The following is a 17,247-nucleotide window of genomic DNA, read 5'->3' as shown; positions in this document are numbered from 1 at the left end:
TGTGACTACATAGGAACCCAGGCATCATTGGCCAAGCACATCAACAACTTCTGCTTTAGCTTCCTACTAAGTCTCTTTGCATTTGAACTGGTTTTTCAAAGACTAGGGTTTATAATGACCTGTGCTTGTTGTGGACTTAAGGTGGGTTTTGCCAGTGTTGTTTTGGTGGAAAGGGTCTGCATAGTTGTTCTGTTGTTGTTGTTGTTGTTGTGTGTGTGAAAGAGAAAGGTGTCAAAATTGTCTTGACATAAACAGAAGACATCTTAAAGACATCCTGAACAGAGTTGTAGAAATGGATATAACACTTAATATAATATTACAATAAAAGAATTTATACCCAGGTGTTTTTGAGCTCCTCTTAGATTTTGAGTAAAATGTTCCTGGCATTGTCATGTGTTAAAATTGCAAAGATTTATTAAATATATTTAATTTTATTTAATTTATGTTTTATTTTTTGTTTATTAAATAACAAATAATATACCACTACAGGGTGTCACTATGTAGCTCAGGCTAGCCTTAAACTCATTATCTCCCTGCCTTAGCTTCCAGAGTGGTGGGATTGCAAGCAAGCACTCATACACTTTTGACCCTCTTTGGATTTCCTAATGGTTGTTTCAAGTTCAGTTCCTGCCTTCTGTGATACACTGTACCAAGCAAGCCTCAGCCCTGTGTAAAATAGCAATTAACTGGCAAGCTTTGCTGCACACAGACTGAGGAGCTTGAATAATTATATATAAGAATTCGGATTCCTTTTTCTCTTTGCACCTGCTCCCTGTCTGAGCAGTGCTAGCATAGAGGAGGCATTGAGATTCTGGGTTCTCAGTATCTTTTGCCAGTTCTCTGCATTAAGCCTCGTGAGTCATGGTGATGCATCGGGAGCCTTATCTCCACTCCTGTGATCTATTGCTCCTGTCCCAGCCATATGCCTTTGAATTTAATGTTCTCTGAAATACTTGTGTTGACAGTTACCATAGTGCCAACTGACTCACCTCAGGAAGGAGTCTGTCAGGAAGATCTGTGGTTAAACAGCGCATCTGAGCTGCCTTAACATTCAAAATGCTTTTGAGAAATGTAGCCTCGATTCTAGAAATTCCTGAAGGTATATCATTTAAGATCAGTGAACCAAATGTTGTGAATTTTATACTTAATTACAAGAATTGAGAAATCCCTGTATTCTCAGAACTGAAGAACCTTTCCTGTAGTCACAAGGTTGGGATGTAGAGGAACTAGCAGCCCAGGCCACGAAGATGGTTTGTTTGGGATAGTGCTCACCACACTGGCAGGATGAACTGAACTGCATCCCCAGTACTCAGTGGGAAAAGCCAGGTGTAATAGCGTGTGTCTGTAATCTCAGCTTGGAAGACGAGATCCCTAAGGCTTGCTAGGCAGCCAAGCCTGCCCCAGGAAATGGCCACTTCCAGTTTCAGTGAGAGCGAGATAGAGGTTGATACTCAAGCTTGACCTTCGGCGTTTGCATGCTTGCACACACATGTGCACAGGCACCCCCCCTCCAAGCATCTTCATGCATGTAGACACACATACATACCACATACCACACGTGTCCTCAAGCGCACACACACCACACCACACACATGAAGCTCGCAGCCCTGTTGCATTGGAACTTATTTCACCATATTTCACAAGAGATGCTTAAATGCTGATTTGTTTCTTCTGTAGAAATTGGAGTGCTGAGTCAGGGTTGGCTTTGTTGAGAGCTGAAAGGGGAAGAGGTGGAAGGAGGGGGCATAACAGCTGAATGAGTCTCATATTGGTGGGCAGGCAATTCCTAGCTTTCCCCAGACTCCTGGTAACTGTAGCAAGGGTGTAGCAATGGACCTCGAGTAAGGTTTTGACTTCTTTATTCCAGAGAACCTCCCCCTACCCCAGCACCTGGAATTCTTTTCTCATTGTTTTCACAAGTTCCTTTCTATATTGGCAGTGTTTCACCAAACATGTGAAGTCTTACAATTCCCCTTTCTTTTCAGTTGAGAGGCCCCGGCAGTATCACGAGCAGGAGGAGACTCCTGAGATGGTGGCAGCCCGGATTGACAGGGATGTGGTGAGTGAGGCCACGGGGTTTAGTTCATCAGCGCTTCTGTTTGGTAAAGAGGGGAACCCAGACACTGAGATGAGAAGGATTTAACAAAACTGGCTTGCAGAAATTGTGTTTTCTCTTCCTGGCAATAGTTGTGTCCTTTGAATTTTCCCTTAACTGCTTTTCCTTCCCTCCTGATATTTAACGTGAGTTGGTCTCCTGTAGAATACTAGTGACTTAACCCCTTAACAAATGAAATGAACCTGAAGTAGCAAGGTTTGGGAATGGCATGGCTTTCCTTTTTTCATAGTTGAGGTGTCCTTTTGACATTTATTCTTTCCATTTATTAAGATATTTAAGGCTGGGGAGATGACCGAGTGGCTAAAGTGCTTGCATTGCCAGCATGAAGACTGTCGTTCAGCTCTCTAGAGTTGACAAACATCTGATGGGTGGTAGCCTGTGTGTATAAGCATGCAAATATTAATGTTTTATAAAGAATAATGCTGAATTTAATTCATTTCTTCATAGCAATTAACTTGCAGTGTGGCTATAATCTGACATTCAGAATTTAATTTTTGAAAGATTTTTTTATTATTTTATTATTATTATTTTGATTTTTTGGGACAGGGTTTCTCTGTATGGCTTTGGTGCCTTTCCTGGAACTAGCTTTTGTAGACCAGACTAGCGTCAAACTCACAAAGATCCTGCTGTCTCTGCCTCCTGGGTGCTGGGATTAAAGGCATGTGGCACCACCACCCGGCAAGATTTTCATTCTTAACTACGTGTATAAACTTTCATGTGTGTGCAGGCGCCTGAATAGGTCAGGCGTGTATGTTTGCACGTGTACGCAGGTACCTGCAGAGGTCAGGTGTGTGTGTGTTTGCACGTGTGTGCAGGTGCCTGCACAAGTTAGAAGAGAACATGAGATCACCTGGAGCTGGAGTCACTGGTGATTGTGAGCTGCCCAATGTGGATGCTGGGAACTGATCTCTGGTCTTCTGCAAGTACAGAATGTGCTCTACCGCTGAGCCGTCTATCTTTCTAGCCAGCCCTAGAATTTAATTTTTATATCACACAGTATTTTACTTAAATGTTTATTAAACCCTAGTTTCTAGTCTTTTAACGTGAAGACTCCTAGAGAAAACTGACATATAAAAAAATAATTGGAATGGTCTCAGTGCATTTGTTTGTTAATTCTGCCCTGGAGAGCAGTCATCTTAAAGTCGTATCCATGCCTTCTGTTGTATATGGGCTGTGTTTGTAGGTTCTCTCAGCGTGCTGTAATAGGTTCAAAATAACTTCACCAGAGCCTTTATGGGGCAGTTATTTGCAAAACAAAAATACCCTGGGATCTCCTCACAGACAGTTTCTCTGAATCCCACCCCCTGCTTTGTGTGGGGAACACAGCGAGGAAATTAGAGTAATTTAAAGTAATTAATAATCTGATTGCATGGTGTGAATGCTTCCCTAATAGCATTAAAAAAAGGCATCAAAAGTATGCTTAAAGAAAGGTATAGAGGTGAGACTATATGTATATCAGGTATATATATATGTGTGTGTGTGTGTGTGTATATATATATATATATATATATATATATATATATATATATATTCTTAGAATTAATGATTGACTTGGTAAGGGTGGTTATTTTCTTTCCCCATTTATTTTCTCTCCTTTACTAACTAGCATCATGCAGCTAGAACAAAATTAGTTTTTTCTTTGTTTTATATCTTGTTCTGTTATTTCTAATTGCAGCAAATCTTAAACCATATTTTGGATGACATTGAGTTTTTTATCACAAAACTCCAAAAAGCAGCTGAAGCTTTTTCTGAGCTTGCTAAAAGGAAGAAAAGCAAAAAAAGTAAAAAGAAAGGACCTGGAGGTGAGTGGGCCTTCTTTACTCTGGGGGTATCAGACCCACGGGGGAGTGTGGCTTCATTAGTTTAGGGTTATCAGACCAACCGGGGAGTGGACCTTCCCTACTCTAGGAGTATCAGACACACAGGGGAATGAGTATGCCATCCTCAGTCTTGGGGTACCTGACTGACCCATGGGTAAGTGGGGCTTCCTTACTCTAGGGCTATTGACCCACGAGTAAGCAGGGACCTCCTAAGGCTACCAGACCCATGAGCCGGTAGGGCTTCCTTACTCTAGGGCTATTAGACCAGTGTGTGTGTGTGTGTGTGTGTGTGTGTGTGTGTGTGTGTGTGTGCCTTCTTTACTCTAGGGCTATCAAACCCACAGGTGAGCAGGGTTTCCTCAATCAAAGGCTGTCAGACCCATGGGTGAACGGGTCTTTCTTACTCTCTGGCTACCACACCTGTGGTGAGCGGGGCTTCCTTACTCTGCGGCTATCAGAACTGCAGGACTGGAGGAGCCTGGGTTCTAGTAAAGAGCTACATTGTCCTGATCTTAGATCTAGGCCCTGAGCTTTGGGCACCACCAGAGGTTCAAGTGGACAGGGAAGAACTCATGCTGGTTTCAAGCTGGCCGCGCCTCTCAGTCACAGTGACTCTGAGATCACATGCTAGCCACCCGTCTGTAGAGTCTGCATTCACATCGTAACGACCCATCTGTAGACTCAGATCACATGGTAACTACCCGTCTGTAGACTCAGATCACATGCTAGCCACCCGTCTGTAGAGTCTGCATTCACATGGTAACTACCCATCTGTAGACTCAGATCACATGGTAACTACCCATCTGTAGACTCAGATCACATGATAACTACCCGTCTGTAGACTCAGATCACATGCTAGCCACCCGTCTGTAGAGTCTGCATTCACATGGTAACTACCAATCTGTAGTTTTCACCAGTCTTTAAGTTGGTTTCTGCTCCAAACACTGTTCCTTTATTTAGAGGTCTTTCATTTTAAACATGGAACTTTTTTCACGTTAAAATTGATTTTTCTCATCAGAGTATTTTAAAATATCCACGGATTCAAAGCTGTTATCACAAAGCCCCCCAACAGTTCATTTATATTCACAACTGCATAGAAGCTGTTGAAGAGCCCATGTTTGAAATGTCTTAAAAAACTGGGCCTGGACTCCTAGCACTCAGGAAACTGATGCAGGAGGATTATGCTTAGTTCTAGAACAACCTGGATATAGAGTAAGACCTTGTCTTAAATAATAATAATAATACCAAATGAAAACAAACTGGCTTGGAATGTATCAAAGTCTAACTCTAAGGGTAGCGACCTCCTCGGGCAATGGCACAAACTGGACATGTAAAGGGAGCTGGAGCAGGTCTCGCTTGACTGCTGACTTCAGGTCCTTCTGTAGGTAATATCTGTACACTAGGAAGGTGCAGCCTTTAGTGTTGTCCTGGATGTGGGCACGTGGACATTCCTCTCCACGCAGTCTCAAATCAAGGGTGCTGCATGGCGCCTCGATCCTCTTCTGCTTTCTTGTGCTGTCCCCCAGGACACCCAAGTTCACAACCACAGACTCCACATCTTCTATCTCTAGCAGATCGCTGCTTTGATTTTCTGCACACGAACTTTCAGCCTGCCAGCTCACAAACAATGACATGGAGACATGATTAATAATGAATACTCAATCTTAGCTTAAATTAATCCATATTTTTAAATCTACATCTGGCACGTGGTGCATTACCTCATCTCTCCGTGCTCCCCATCCTGCTTCCTCCTCGTCTGGTTGGCAACTCTGCCTTTTTTCTTCCCAGAGTGCTCTCTGTCCAGCTGTCCCGCCTATAACCCCTGCCTAGCTATAAGCCATTCAGCTTTTTATTACACCAATCACAGCAATACATTTTACACAATGTACAGGAATATTGTGCAGCAATTTCCTCTATATCCGTTTTTTTTTATTCTCTTCATTAGCATCCAGTTGAAACTGTCATCCGTTTTGACCCAACTTGAAAGCAGTTTTTAGCCCTCTAGTGTTCTGTCCTGTCAGGAGAATCAGTCTCTGTCCGAGACAGGGTTTTCTGAAGCTAGCCTCAAAGTTGCAGCAATTAAGGATGACCTTGAATTCCTGGTTCTTCTGGCTCCACTTCTCAAGTAGTAGGGTTACAGGTGCGCCACAGTCAATAGGATACCCTTCTTAGAATTCCAAGTTGTAGTCGTCTCTCTTCCGTTCCGAAGCACACGTAGTTCTGTGGACTGTTGATTCAAATGTCACTTCTTACCTGGACATTCAATCTAAACTGCTTCTCTGTTTTCACGTTTCTCTGAATTCACATCTCTTGTTTTGCACATATGCAATTTCTTTTTTACTCCATGTACTGTTTTAACCGTATCATGTTATTTCCACAGACTACTCTGGGGGCAGGGGTGGGAGTGGAGGGAGGTGGGCAGACCTTTTCAAATCCCATCTTAAAAGTTACTGAAAGGACCCAGCGGTGGTGGTGGCACATGCCTTTAATCCCAGCACTCGGGAGGCAGAGGCAGGTGAATCTCTGTGAGTTCGAGGCCAGCCTGATCTACAAGAGCTAGTTCCAGGACAGGCTCCAAAGACAGAGAGAAACCCTGTCTCGAAAAACCAAAAAAAAAAAAGTTCCTGGAAGGAATTTTGCAGTATTCCTGTTCCCTGTTTCCCAGCCAGTATGGTCGCCTGCCCTCTCACTCGGTCGCTACCCCTGTTACTCTTCTTCTGATTCATTTCCTCTGCAAGCAGGGCTTGTCTCTTACTCAATTTTATAGGCCTTATAATGGTGACATGAGTTCTTGGAACATAGGAAGGCTTCAAGTCATATTTATGGAATTGAGTCATTGGGAGTGCCTGAGGGTAGAGGAATCCATTCAAACTTAAGCACTTAATTTATTGAAATAAGAGATGTTGTAGAATAAAGGTTCACGTCTGGCCCACTCTTCCAGCTGTGGATACAAATGTAGATTTTATTTTTTATTTAATAAACTTTATTGTGCATCTGTACTCATCTGCCCTCTGCTGTTTTTTTATTCCCTCAGAGGGTGTTTTGACGCTGAGGGCAAAACCCCCACCTCCTGATGAATTTGTTGACTGTTTCCAGAAGTTTAAACATGGATTCAACCTTCTGGTAGGTGGACTTTATTTATATATAATTAGAAGAAACAGATGGAAAAGATCAAAGACTAGCCAGAATGCTCTTGAAAATTAAATAAAGAGACACAGTTGTCCCTGTGGATTGTGGGTGTGTGCTTTGATTGCCCTTTAATTATAACACCTGATTGCAAGGCATGCGGGTCGCAGAGGCACGCTGAGCTGAGGAGCGATGCCCGTGCTTCTTAGCTGAGTGTTCCTCTGGTTCTATCCACGCTGCTGGAGCCCTCTGAGCAGAAGGGTTAGGAAGGGATCCACCGGGGCTGCCTTGGACTTCTGTGTGAGTGTCCATCCTTGGGGTATTGCACTGTGGTAATGCATTTGTTTTCTGATGTCGCAGGCCAAGCTGAAGTCCCATATCCAGAACCCGAGTGCTTCAGATCTGGTTCACTTCCTGTTTACTCCGCTAAACATGGTGAGCATTTATCAATTAAGCAAAGCGACTCTTCTTAGCATGACTTCCAACCAAGGGTCTGAGTTACCCCACACGGGTCCTATTTTTCTTACCGTGTGAACTCTAGACCGCAAAGTTTGAGAGTGTAAAAGGACATGTACCTCACTTATGGCTGGGGATGTAGCACACACATGTGGACATAATAATAGCAGTTTATTGCAACTTAGAATTGTTATAAACACCTTGTTCTCCAGAACACCTGGGAAGATTGGATGGACTCATGCTCAGGAATTCATACATAAAAGTACTAGATTTTACAAGGCAAGGAAGAAACATGTATAGTGGCTGTAAGGGCTCATTCTAACCAAGGAATAAATGACGTCGAAGGATTTGTTTTTACATGTGTGTGGTGTGTATGTGTGGGTGTTGTGTGGGTGGTGTGTGGGTGGTGTGTTGTATGTGGTGTGGGGGTGTAGGTGTGTGTGGTATGTGGTGTGTGTGTGGTTTGGTATGTAGTGTGGTGTGTGTGTGTGTGGTGTGTGGTGTGTGTGAGATCTGTGTGTGTGGTGTATGTGGTATCCTAAGAAGAAAGAAGAGGGTGTCAGATCCCCGGAGCTGGAGTTATAAGCAGCCGTGAGCCCCTCACTTAGGTCTCCAGAGGCACCATACATGCTGCTAACTCAGCCACTTCTCCAGCCTGGCTTTTTTTCTTTCAGTAGAATGCCAAAGCAGCATGAAAGTCGTTCTCAACATGTGATTGCTCTATCATATGTGTGATTTTTTTCCCCTAAAGAGTAAAGATATAGCCATACAAAATATACACTTCCCCATATTGATTTAGAACATATGAAAGTTTGTTTCATTGGATTCTTTAATGTTAATCAAAAACAGAGAAAATTTAGTATTTCTCCTACATCTTATAAAAGATTTTAGAAAAAGAGAAAAACCAAAAAGCAAAGGCATGAAAGTCATACTGCCTTCCCAGGACTGACTAGGAAAGCCCTGAGTCTACTTTTACATTGTCAGCATGGGCTTAGGAGTGACTGCTAACAGATGGGGGAAGGGCCAATGGCTGTTGTCCAGACAACCTTAATCTTTGCTGGATGCGTCCATAGATTGTCCAGTATTGAATTTCTGGCAACCTAGTTATTGTTGAATTAATATTATTGAACAACTCTTTAAAAAAAATTAGAATGCCTTTAATCCCAGCACTTAGAGAGGCAGAGGCAGGTGGATCTCTGTGAGTTCAAAGCCAACCTAGTCTACTGAGTGAGTTTCAAGACAAGCTCTAGAGCTACGTAGAGAAACCCTGTCTCAAACTGCCCCCCTCCTAAAAATATTAGAACAAGTTGAGTTTGGTTCTGGAAGTTGGCAATTCCAAACTCCAGAGGCATGAAATCAGGAGGTCAAGGGCAGCCTAGGCTATACAGTGAGTTGAGAGTCAGCCTTGGCTAAACATTAAGACCCTACCTCAAAAAGTAAAAGCAACAGAAACAATAAAACCCATCCAAATGAGAAGAAATCGACACAAGCTCACTTAACAAAAATATTTTCTTTAACACCTTTGATGCTGTCTTAGTATCGGCACACGCTTATAAAGCAACTGTGTCGGGACCTTTTATTTTCACAGAGCTGAAATAGGGATCTAATAACCAGCTCGTGATGTCCCCAGCTCACAGTTCACCATTGTGTTTAGCCTGCTTACCTAAAAACATCTACTCATTCTATATTTGCCTTTCTCCAAAAAGACAACTTATCGATGTTCTCGCCATCACAATCCTGCTGCTCCATGCAGGGCTGTAGACATTTTCCTCGGTCAGGGAGCTGGGGAAGGACGTTCATTTAGAGCTTCCTGTAAGATAGGCAACGTTGAGTTCTGCTTGCATGTCTCTGCTCTCCACGTTCATCATGCCACACAGACATAGCCACAATGCACGTGTGTGTGTGCACGTCTGCTGAAGTTCTTGATTTGAGGTCATGGCCTGTACCATCAGCTCTTTTTCAGTCTCTCTCCTTTCCCCTCTGCTAACCCAGAGAGCGTGGCATTTCTGCTCCTTTGCTCCTTTAGTCTCTGCATGCTTTCTGCAAATGCTTAAAGGGTTGGAAGTTTAAAGTCACAGTGCCAGAGTTGGGCGTGGTGATGCCCACGCCTTCAGTCCCAGCACGAGCTGGCGTCGTGATAGTGTGTGTGCCTTCTGTGCCTTCAGTCCCAGCACGAGCTGGTGTCGTGATAGTGTGTGTGCCTTGGGTGCCTTCGGTCCCAGCACGAGCTGGTGTGACCGTGCCTGTGCTTTCAGCCACAGCTTTTTCAAGGCTGGGGTAGAATAGTGAGTTCCAGGCTACCCTGAGTTCCATGGTAAGGCCTTGTTTTGAAAACCTAAAACAACAAACCAAAAGGAATTGAACCTGCCATGTTGGCTCACACCTGTGTGCCCAGCCCTTGGGAGCCTGAGGCAAGGGGATTGCTGTGTGTGTGAAGACAGTGGGCTAGGTAGAAAGTGTCAGGTCAGTGAGAACTGCAAAGTGAGACCTTGTCTAAGAATCCCAAGATGCAAAACAAAGCAGCAACTGTAGTGCTGGCTAGTCATGGCGGGTTGTGTTCATAGTAGAGTTGGCACAAGGCTTTCACCCATTTTAATGTTTCCACTGATTCCCCCAATGTTGTGTCTGTTCCAATTAAAAAAGTCAGTTACTTGAAGAAGCATAAACTTTGTGTTACAATATAGTGTGTCACTACTGTGCACAAATTTACACCACTAAGTACCAGGGGAGCCCTGTATCACAGTCATGCTGGCATTAAGGTGCCTGAGTGGGATTCTGGAGCACCTGTCTTCAGGGTTACTAGAAAATCCTGTGTTTATAGAGTCACAAAACAGCATGGCCTACCCAGAGCCCCTGACCAGAGAAACATTGTCTCAGTCTAGAGCTATTCAAAAGAATAGAAAGAAAGAAAGAAAGAAAGAAAGAGAAAAAAAAACAAAAACAAAAAACCTTTCTTCCTGCAGCACATCTCTGAGAAAGGCAGATTCTAAAAAGTCTCTATGCAGCCTGTCTGCTACAAGATAAGGACCCTCCCTCAGCCAGGACATCACCCCTGGGAGGCAAACGCGGAGCTGTCTTCACACAGACTTGTCATTGTTTTGCTTATCAAAGTGTGCACCTGTTTCCTGCTGACCATTAAACTGTCCATATCAAATCAGGGAAACTTACTAGATTGAATTCTAGGGAGTGGGGGAGGGCAGAGGGGTACCACTTGCCCTTGTAGCTTTCCACTCTCCTCCTTCCCTCCTCCTTTCCTCCCTCCCTCACTCCCTCCCTCCCTCCCTCCAGGTCCTTTTCCGTTTTCTTTAGCTCCACAGGCATAGATAGCATGAACTACTGAATGGAGGCTTCTTTCTCTCCCTCTCCAGAGTATTCATTCTGGATCCACAGATTTCAGTGTCGACACAACAGATTGCCCATTGCAGCTGCTATCTTTAAAATAACAGAAAGTTAAGGAAGTGATAGCTGGTTAGATCAGCCGATGAGGGCCGTCTGCACTGCCACTAGTATTTTGCAGGCAAAGTAATAGATGTATATAGCCATACACAGGTACTGTGAATGTCCTTAAACGCACCCTCATTCTGGATAAGTCAGTTTGAGAAGCTGTTTTCTACTCTCTATCTTTTAATTTTAACTTATAGAAAAGTGCTTAGTTTTGGAGTTGATTTTTGTGCATAAATTTCAGATTATACAAATAATCATTTTTTCTTTTTTTTGCTAAAAAGATTTGTTCTCCATCTAGGTGGTCCAGGCGACAGGCGGTCCTGAACTGGCCAGTACGGTACTCAGCCCACTGTTCACTAAAGATACAGTTGATTTTTTAAACTATACAGTCACAGCAGATGAACGGCAGCTGTGGATGTCACTGGGCGAGACTTGGCTGAAGGTCAGGTAAGCACAGGAAAGCTCCGTGTTTAGGAGCTGTGATGCCATGAGCGCTCTCGCTTGCACTAACCAGGAGACATTTGGGTAAGGTTCTGTGTAGAGAACTACCTGCTGTGGGATGAAGAAGTCAATGTCATTGAAAAGCATGTTGCCAGGCGGTGGTGGTGCACGCTTTTAATCCTAGCACTCAGGAGGCAGAGGCAGGCAGAACCCTGTGAGTTCAAGACCAGCCTAGTTTCTAAAGCAAAGGCCTGGAAAGCCAGGACTGTTAAACAGAGAAACCCTATCTTAGAAACACCATACACACACACACACACACACACACACACATACACACTCGAAAGAAGAGAAAAGCTCATTGTCAAGTTGGGCCAGAGAGATGGCTCATCAGGTAAAGGAACTTGTTGCCAAGCCTGACACCCTGAGTCCCATTCCTGAGACCCATGGGGTAGAAGGAAAGAACTGACTCAACATTGTTGTGCTATGACCTCCAGAAGCGTACTATAGCATGTGTACACCCCCTCCAACATGCACACATACACACATGCATACACACACACACACACACACACACACACACGAGTTGGCTAAATGAATGCAATTTTAAAAAATTTTAAAAATTAAAATAGAGTTGCCCTCTGAAGGAAGTATACTGTATGCAGAAGGGGAGGAGTGTGATATAAGCAGACTGAGACCCATCAGCCTGGTGGAGTGATGAAAAAGGATTGAGGGAAAGGGGCATCAGGAAGAGCTGGCATTTCAAGCTAGCAGCTAACAATCCAACTGGAAATACACACACGTGCACGAGCACACATACACACATCTACAAGCACACAGTGTATGCTCTGTGTTCTCCCATGCGCTTTATAGAAATATGGTTGTTATTTCTGTTTCACAGATGAAGAAATAAGGCTGAGAAAGGTTGACTCATTTCCTTAAAGTCATATAACATCATAAGTGACAGATCTCCAGAGTCAGGCTTCCTAATCCCCTTGCTAATGGGCCTTTCAGTAGGATGTGCAGGGTTTCTCTAACTGGAGAGCGATTGACAGAGAAGCACAAAAGGAGACAAGAGGCAGTGAGAGTTCAGAGATGAGGGAGGAGGGACTTGGGGAATTGACGTTCGTGGAGAAAGGTTGGAAGAGGATTGGTGTAAAAACAGGAGGCATCCAGAGGTGAGCGGGTTGGTTAGGATGCCTTCTCAGATGTGCTGAGGAGCAGATTCTGAAGACTGTGGAGAATGACCGACCTTGTGAACAAGAGTATTACATAGGCTTGTCCATGTTCTCCCCCTCTCCTCTCTTTCTTTATCTTTGAGGCAGGTATTTGCTAAGATGCTGAGTCAGCTGCGTAGGGTAGTTTTGAACTTGTTATCTTCCTGCTTCAGCCCCTGAAGGAATAATACACTGCCAGTTGGACTACCAGCCAACTGTTTGCAGAGATCAGTCTGCCAACTGGGGCCACCATGGCCAGGGACAGAGCCCTGGGGAAGTTAATGGTACAGCACTGGCTTCTTAGTAATTGGCTCTCTCTGGGCTTAGATGTGGGGCAAATTTTAAAATCATCATCACTTGTCAATAGAGAGACTGAGAAGGACAAACTGTTAGCAGAGGCTGACCCGTCCCAAGCAGGACTGGTCATACATCTCCAGCTCCCTGGGAAAGACCTTCACAAACTTTGTTTGACCACACCTTTTTCTTTTCCTTTGCAGAGCAAGTAACTCGGTGTAGTGGCCACTTAGCAACTAGTCTCTGGAAGTTTGCCCTTGTCCCCCTGGAGGGCTAGTCCAAAAGATGTGGACTAACTCATCACTTTTTTCTTTTATTGAAACACACAAGATAGTCCCGCTTACTTATTGTGTGGGAATATCTGTACTCTGTTTTACCAAACTGAAATTCCTTAAGGTTCTGTGTGCTGCTTTTCATGCTGGAGACCGTATTTGTCTTTATTTGTGTACTTATTTATAATATCCATGCACCAGAAGATCATATTCTATAGTTTTCCTGTTATTTATATCTTCATTAAAAGACTGATAGCTTTTATTTTTTATCCATATGTGAGTAGCTACATGTATGTATATGCACCACATGCATGCCTGGTGCACTCAGGCATCAGAAGAAGATGTTGGATCCCTTGGAAGTGAATTTACATGTGGGTGCTGGGAACTAAGCCCGAGTCTTCTGGGAGAACAGCTAGTGCTCTTAACTGCTGAATCATCTCTCCAGCTCTAATTTTATACCTTATGCTGTGTTAAAGTGGCCTAAATATATTTGTAACATGCTAGGTTTCTGCCGGTTGTTATGCTATGACAAGCCTAGGCCAAGTCTAATTTTTTTTCCCATAAGGCTTATTAAATCTGTCACACCTCATAGAATACAAAAATAGCTTGAGGTCTTCAGTGACTTTGTTTTGCGCCATACCACAAAACCAGGAAAAATATATAATGATGGTTTAAATAGCAGCATCAAAAGTAGGGATATAATTAGCATTTAACTCAAGGAGACAAAGGGGCATTTCAGGCCCTCACTAAGGCTATTAGGCACTAAATGAGGATTTAAAAACCCACGAGAAGGGAAAGGATCAAGAAGGCACCAGATAATTTGAATAAGAGGGCTCATTTTATCGTGGTAGACCTGTCACATGAGAACATGTCATCTGTGGAAAGAGCACACTGGAGAAGAAAAGCTGTCGTCTCCGTGGTGGCCTCTTCTGTGGTCTGAGGCGGACGGAGCTTGTGTGAGCCGCCTCGCAATGGCACTAGCTGCTGAGTGGGTGTTGAAGCTGACCACAGAGCAGTGGGCTGTCCTAATTAAAATGAAGTTAGTGCTTTCAACGTGTAAAGTTGGTCATCTGCTTCATTTTAGGAAACTTTGCAATTAAAGAAAAAAAAATCATGAACCTTCATAACAGTCTTGGGTTTTTAAAGGTTTCTGTTTTTAAAGATACCCCCACTGCTGTAAAGAGAGAGCCTAGGGCTGAGGAGCACTTGAGGTTCCGCTGAGTTCCATGCTTTAAATGTTTCCTGCATTTCCATTCTCATGCATACATGTTAAGAAGCCTACACCCATGCTGAGCATCAGGCTTCAGGGAAAGTTAAGACAAAGTAAAGAAATGGATCATACAGCAGAATCGAATCGCTCTTTTATTTTTTGTTTGAACTACCGGCATAAATAGGTTTCCCTTCCCCTCCTGAGAAACAGAGTTTTTTTTTTTTTTTTTTTTTTTTTTTTTGTTTGGCTGTACAGGTAGAAACAGAGCACATTGTTTAACATCTAAACTCGATGTCACCCTACAGAGCAGAGTGGTCGAAAGAACAGTTCATCCCGCCCTATGTTCCGAGGTTCCGCAGTGGCTGGGAGCCCCCGATGCTGAACTTCATGGGCGCTCCCCCGGAACAAGACATGTACCAACTGGCCGAGTCCGTGGCCAATGCGGCAGAACACCAGCGCAAACAGGACAGCAAGAGAATGTCCACAGAGGTCAGGAGCCACGGCGTGTGATTTCTGTGGGTGGTGGATGGTCCCTGGGAGTCGTCACTCACTGAAGGGTGTTCTGGGACCAGTGATGGAATGTTACCCTCTCCTCCACTGGGGTCATCACTCACTGAAGGGTGTTCTGGAACCAGTGTCTGAATGTTACCCTCTCCTCTGGCTGCTCTGCATCCTCCCACGTCTTTCTTGTGTTGTTGATGGTTGCTAGGGGCTTCTCTTACCACTCCCCCAGCTGAGTACCTCTGCCGCAGTCTGTTCCTCAGTCCTCCTGGTCCCATTTCTGTTAGGGGCTTGGCCCACAAGCGCTGTTTATTCTGTCTTTTCCTTTCTCAGCCATAGACCCCCCCCCCCCAGGCGGTTCCTGAGCCTACATTCTGTTGACTCTATGCAACTCTTTCACACCAAAATTCCACCCTCTCCCTTCCTCCTTCCTTCTCTTCATCTTTTCTTCCTTCCTGCCACCCTCCTCTCCAACCCCCCACTGCTCTTCTCTCTACCTCTGTGCCTCTTCCTCTCTCCCTGATACTGGGGCTGCCCTCCAGTTCCCTCTTCCTATTCTAATTTTCCAGAAGTGTGTAGAGGAGCAAGGTTTGCGTGGACTTTATTCTGCTGACAAATGCCCCACGACAGCGTGGCATCTGCAGAAGGCCATAGCATGTATCTTATCTTTCAATTATTGATTAAGCTATAGTATATCCCTGTTGGGGGAGCACGTGAGAGGAAAGAAATGAAGCACAAGGTGATGTTCTTGGAGCTTGGCTTTTCTGTGACTTTTCTTCCCTATTGTAAAGGAAAATTGAACAGTTTCTAAAGCTGGACCAAGGACACATGGGCCGCTCAGAACCCGTGTAACCATGTGGGTAAGGACTAGCGGAAAAGCAGCAGTGAGTGGCAGCTAGCTGCTCCTGAAATCTGAGTCTTCCCGTAAAATTCCTTTGCTGAGTGGCTTTGTAATTTGGCAAACACGCTATGAGGAAAGGCATTAGCAAATCACAGTATCTCTCTGACCACTTTTAGGAAGAAACATTCATTTCAGTTAAATAGCTTAAAATTGTTCCCTTGGGCAAAATTGTTCTTTGGACAGGGATGTTATATAGGAAATTTGTTGCACTCTGCGGGCTGGAGATACGGCTCAGGGGGTACAGAGCCTATGTGCAGGCAGGAGGACCTGTCATCAGCTCCAGTCACTACCCCCTCGAGTTCAAGTCTACTGGGGTGTTGTGTACTTGGAACCCTAGAGATGGGGAGGTAGAGACAAGAAGATTCCTGGGGCTCACTGACTGGCTAGGAGATGACCCTGTCTCAAAAATATAAAGTAGGAGCAATAAAAGATGTCATCAATGTCAACCTGAGGGTCACATATGTGTGCGCACATGACACACACATTCGACATACACAAACACAAATTTTTCTCTACAAGGAAATCTGTTACAATCTGGAATTTTCAAAACTAAAGCTAACATACTTCTGTGATGTCCCCTTTCTGCAAATGGGACTGTTTTCCCTCTGGCCACCTGGAAAGGAAGACTAGACTTCATACCTGGCCTTTTGTCTAGATGCCTGATTACGGCGACCTCCTACTCTGTCTAGTCACTGGCTGAGTAGCATGTGTCCCTGCCTGAGTTTGATAGCTCAGATTTCATGACTGAGCTTTTCTTCCACAGGAAATGGTAATTCATTTGGGGGTGGGGGAGCAGAGGGGTACACAGGTGCAGAGAGGAATGGTGTTGCCATAGTCACAGCTGTTTTCAAGTCACAGAAATGTCCAGCTTCAAGAAAATATGCCACTTAATCATGTGCACCTGGAAAAGTTACACCTTTGGAAGTCCCTTCACAGTTCCTGTATTTAAAGAGGAACCGCGTGCGTGTTTCAGGCTGTGGTGTATACATCTGTCTACTCTCAACACATAATTTGAAAAGTTATTGCGGATCCTCCCTTGGCATGAGCTGTCATTGTCCTGCTATAAAATATTTCCCATTTCCTGATTTAAGTGGCCATGCAGAGGCTTATGCTGCCTGCTAGGTTGAGATTTTATGCGAAAGGAGCGCAGGTGATGGTGACTTAAAGTGCGTGAGAAGCGTGGTCTGGCTAGGAGAGACTTGCTGATATTTTACTACTACTATAATAAATGCGCTTACAGCAAAGATGAGCAGGTCAGAGTCAGGTGATTTGGTTTAGAGTTGAAAAAGGCATAGGTGGCCCTGAGTGATGAGAGCAGGTGACACTCAACTTCCCTGCTTCCTCTGAACCCTCAGTCTGGCTGTGTAGATGCCACTCAGTCACGCGGCCCCTGGTCACGTGGCCTTTTCTTGGCTTGCCCAGTCACTCTCGGGACTGGTGACTTCTTACCGG

At 44.3% G+C, this 17,247-nt stretch overlaps 1 protein-coding gene across 1 annotated transcript in view; it reads left to right on the top strand.

Moving 5' to 3' along the window:
* Positions 1–17,247, top strand: part of Eps8 (epidermal growth factor receptor pathway substrate 8) — a 98,382-nt gene that overhangs the window by 50,484 nt on the left and 30,651 nt on the right. The window contains 6 exon segments of the mRNA XM_041632983.1: positions 1,986–2,059; positions 3,792–3,918; positions 6,971–7,059; positions 7,423–7,497; positions 11,261–11,409; positions 14,699–14,882. Of these exon segments, the coding sequence (XP_041488917.1) occupies positions 1,986–2,059; positions 3,792–3,918; positions 6,971–7,059; positions 7,423–7,497; positions 11,261–11,409; positions 14,699–14,882 (698 nt within the window).

This window comes from Microtus oregoni, unplaced genomic scaffold, assembly GCF_018167655.1.
Source record: "Microtus oregoni isolate MIOR12 unplaced genomic scaffold, Mior012 000002F_ref0000024, whole genome shotgun sequence".
Lineage (NCBI taxonomy): Eukaryota > Metazoa > Chordata > Mammalia > Rodentia > Cricetidae > Microtus > Microtus oregoni.
This window is presented reverse-complemented; position numbering and strand designations above follow the sequence as displayed.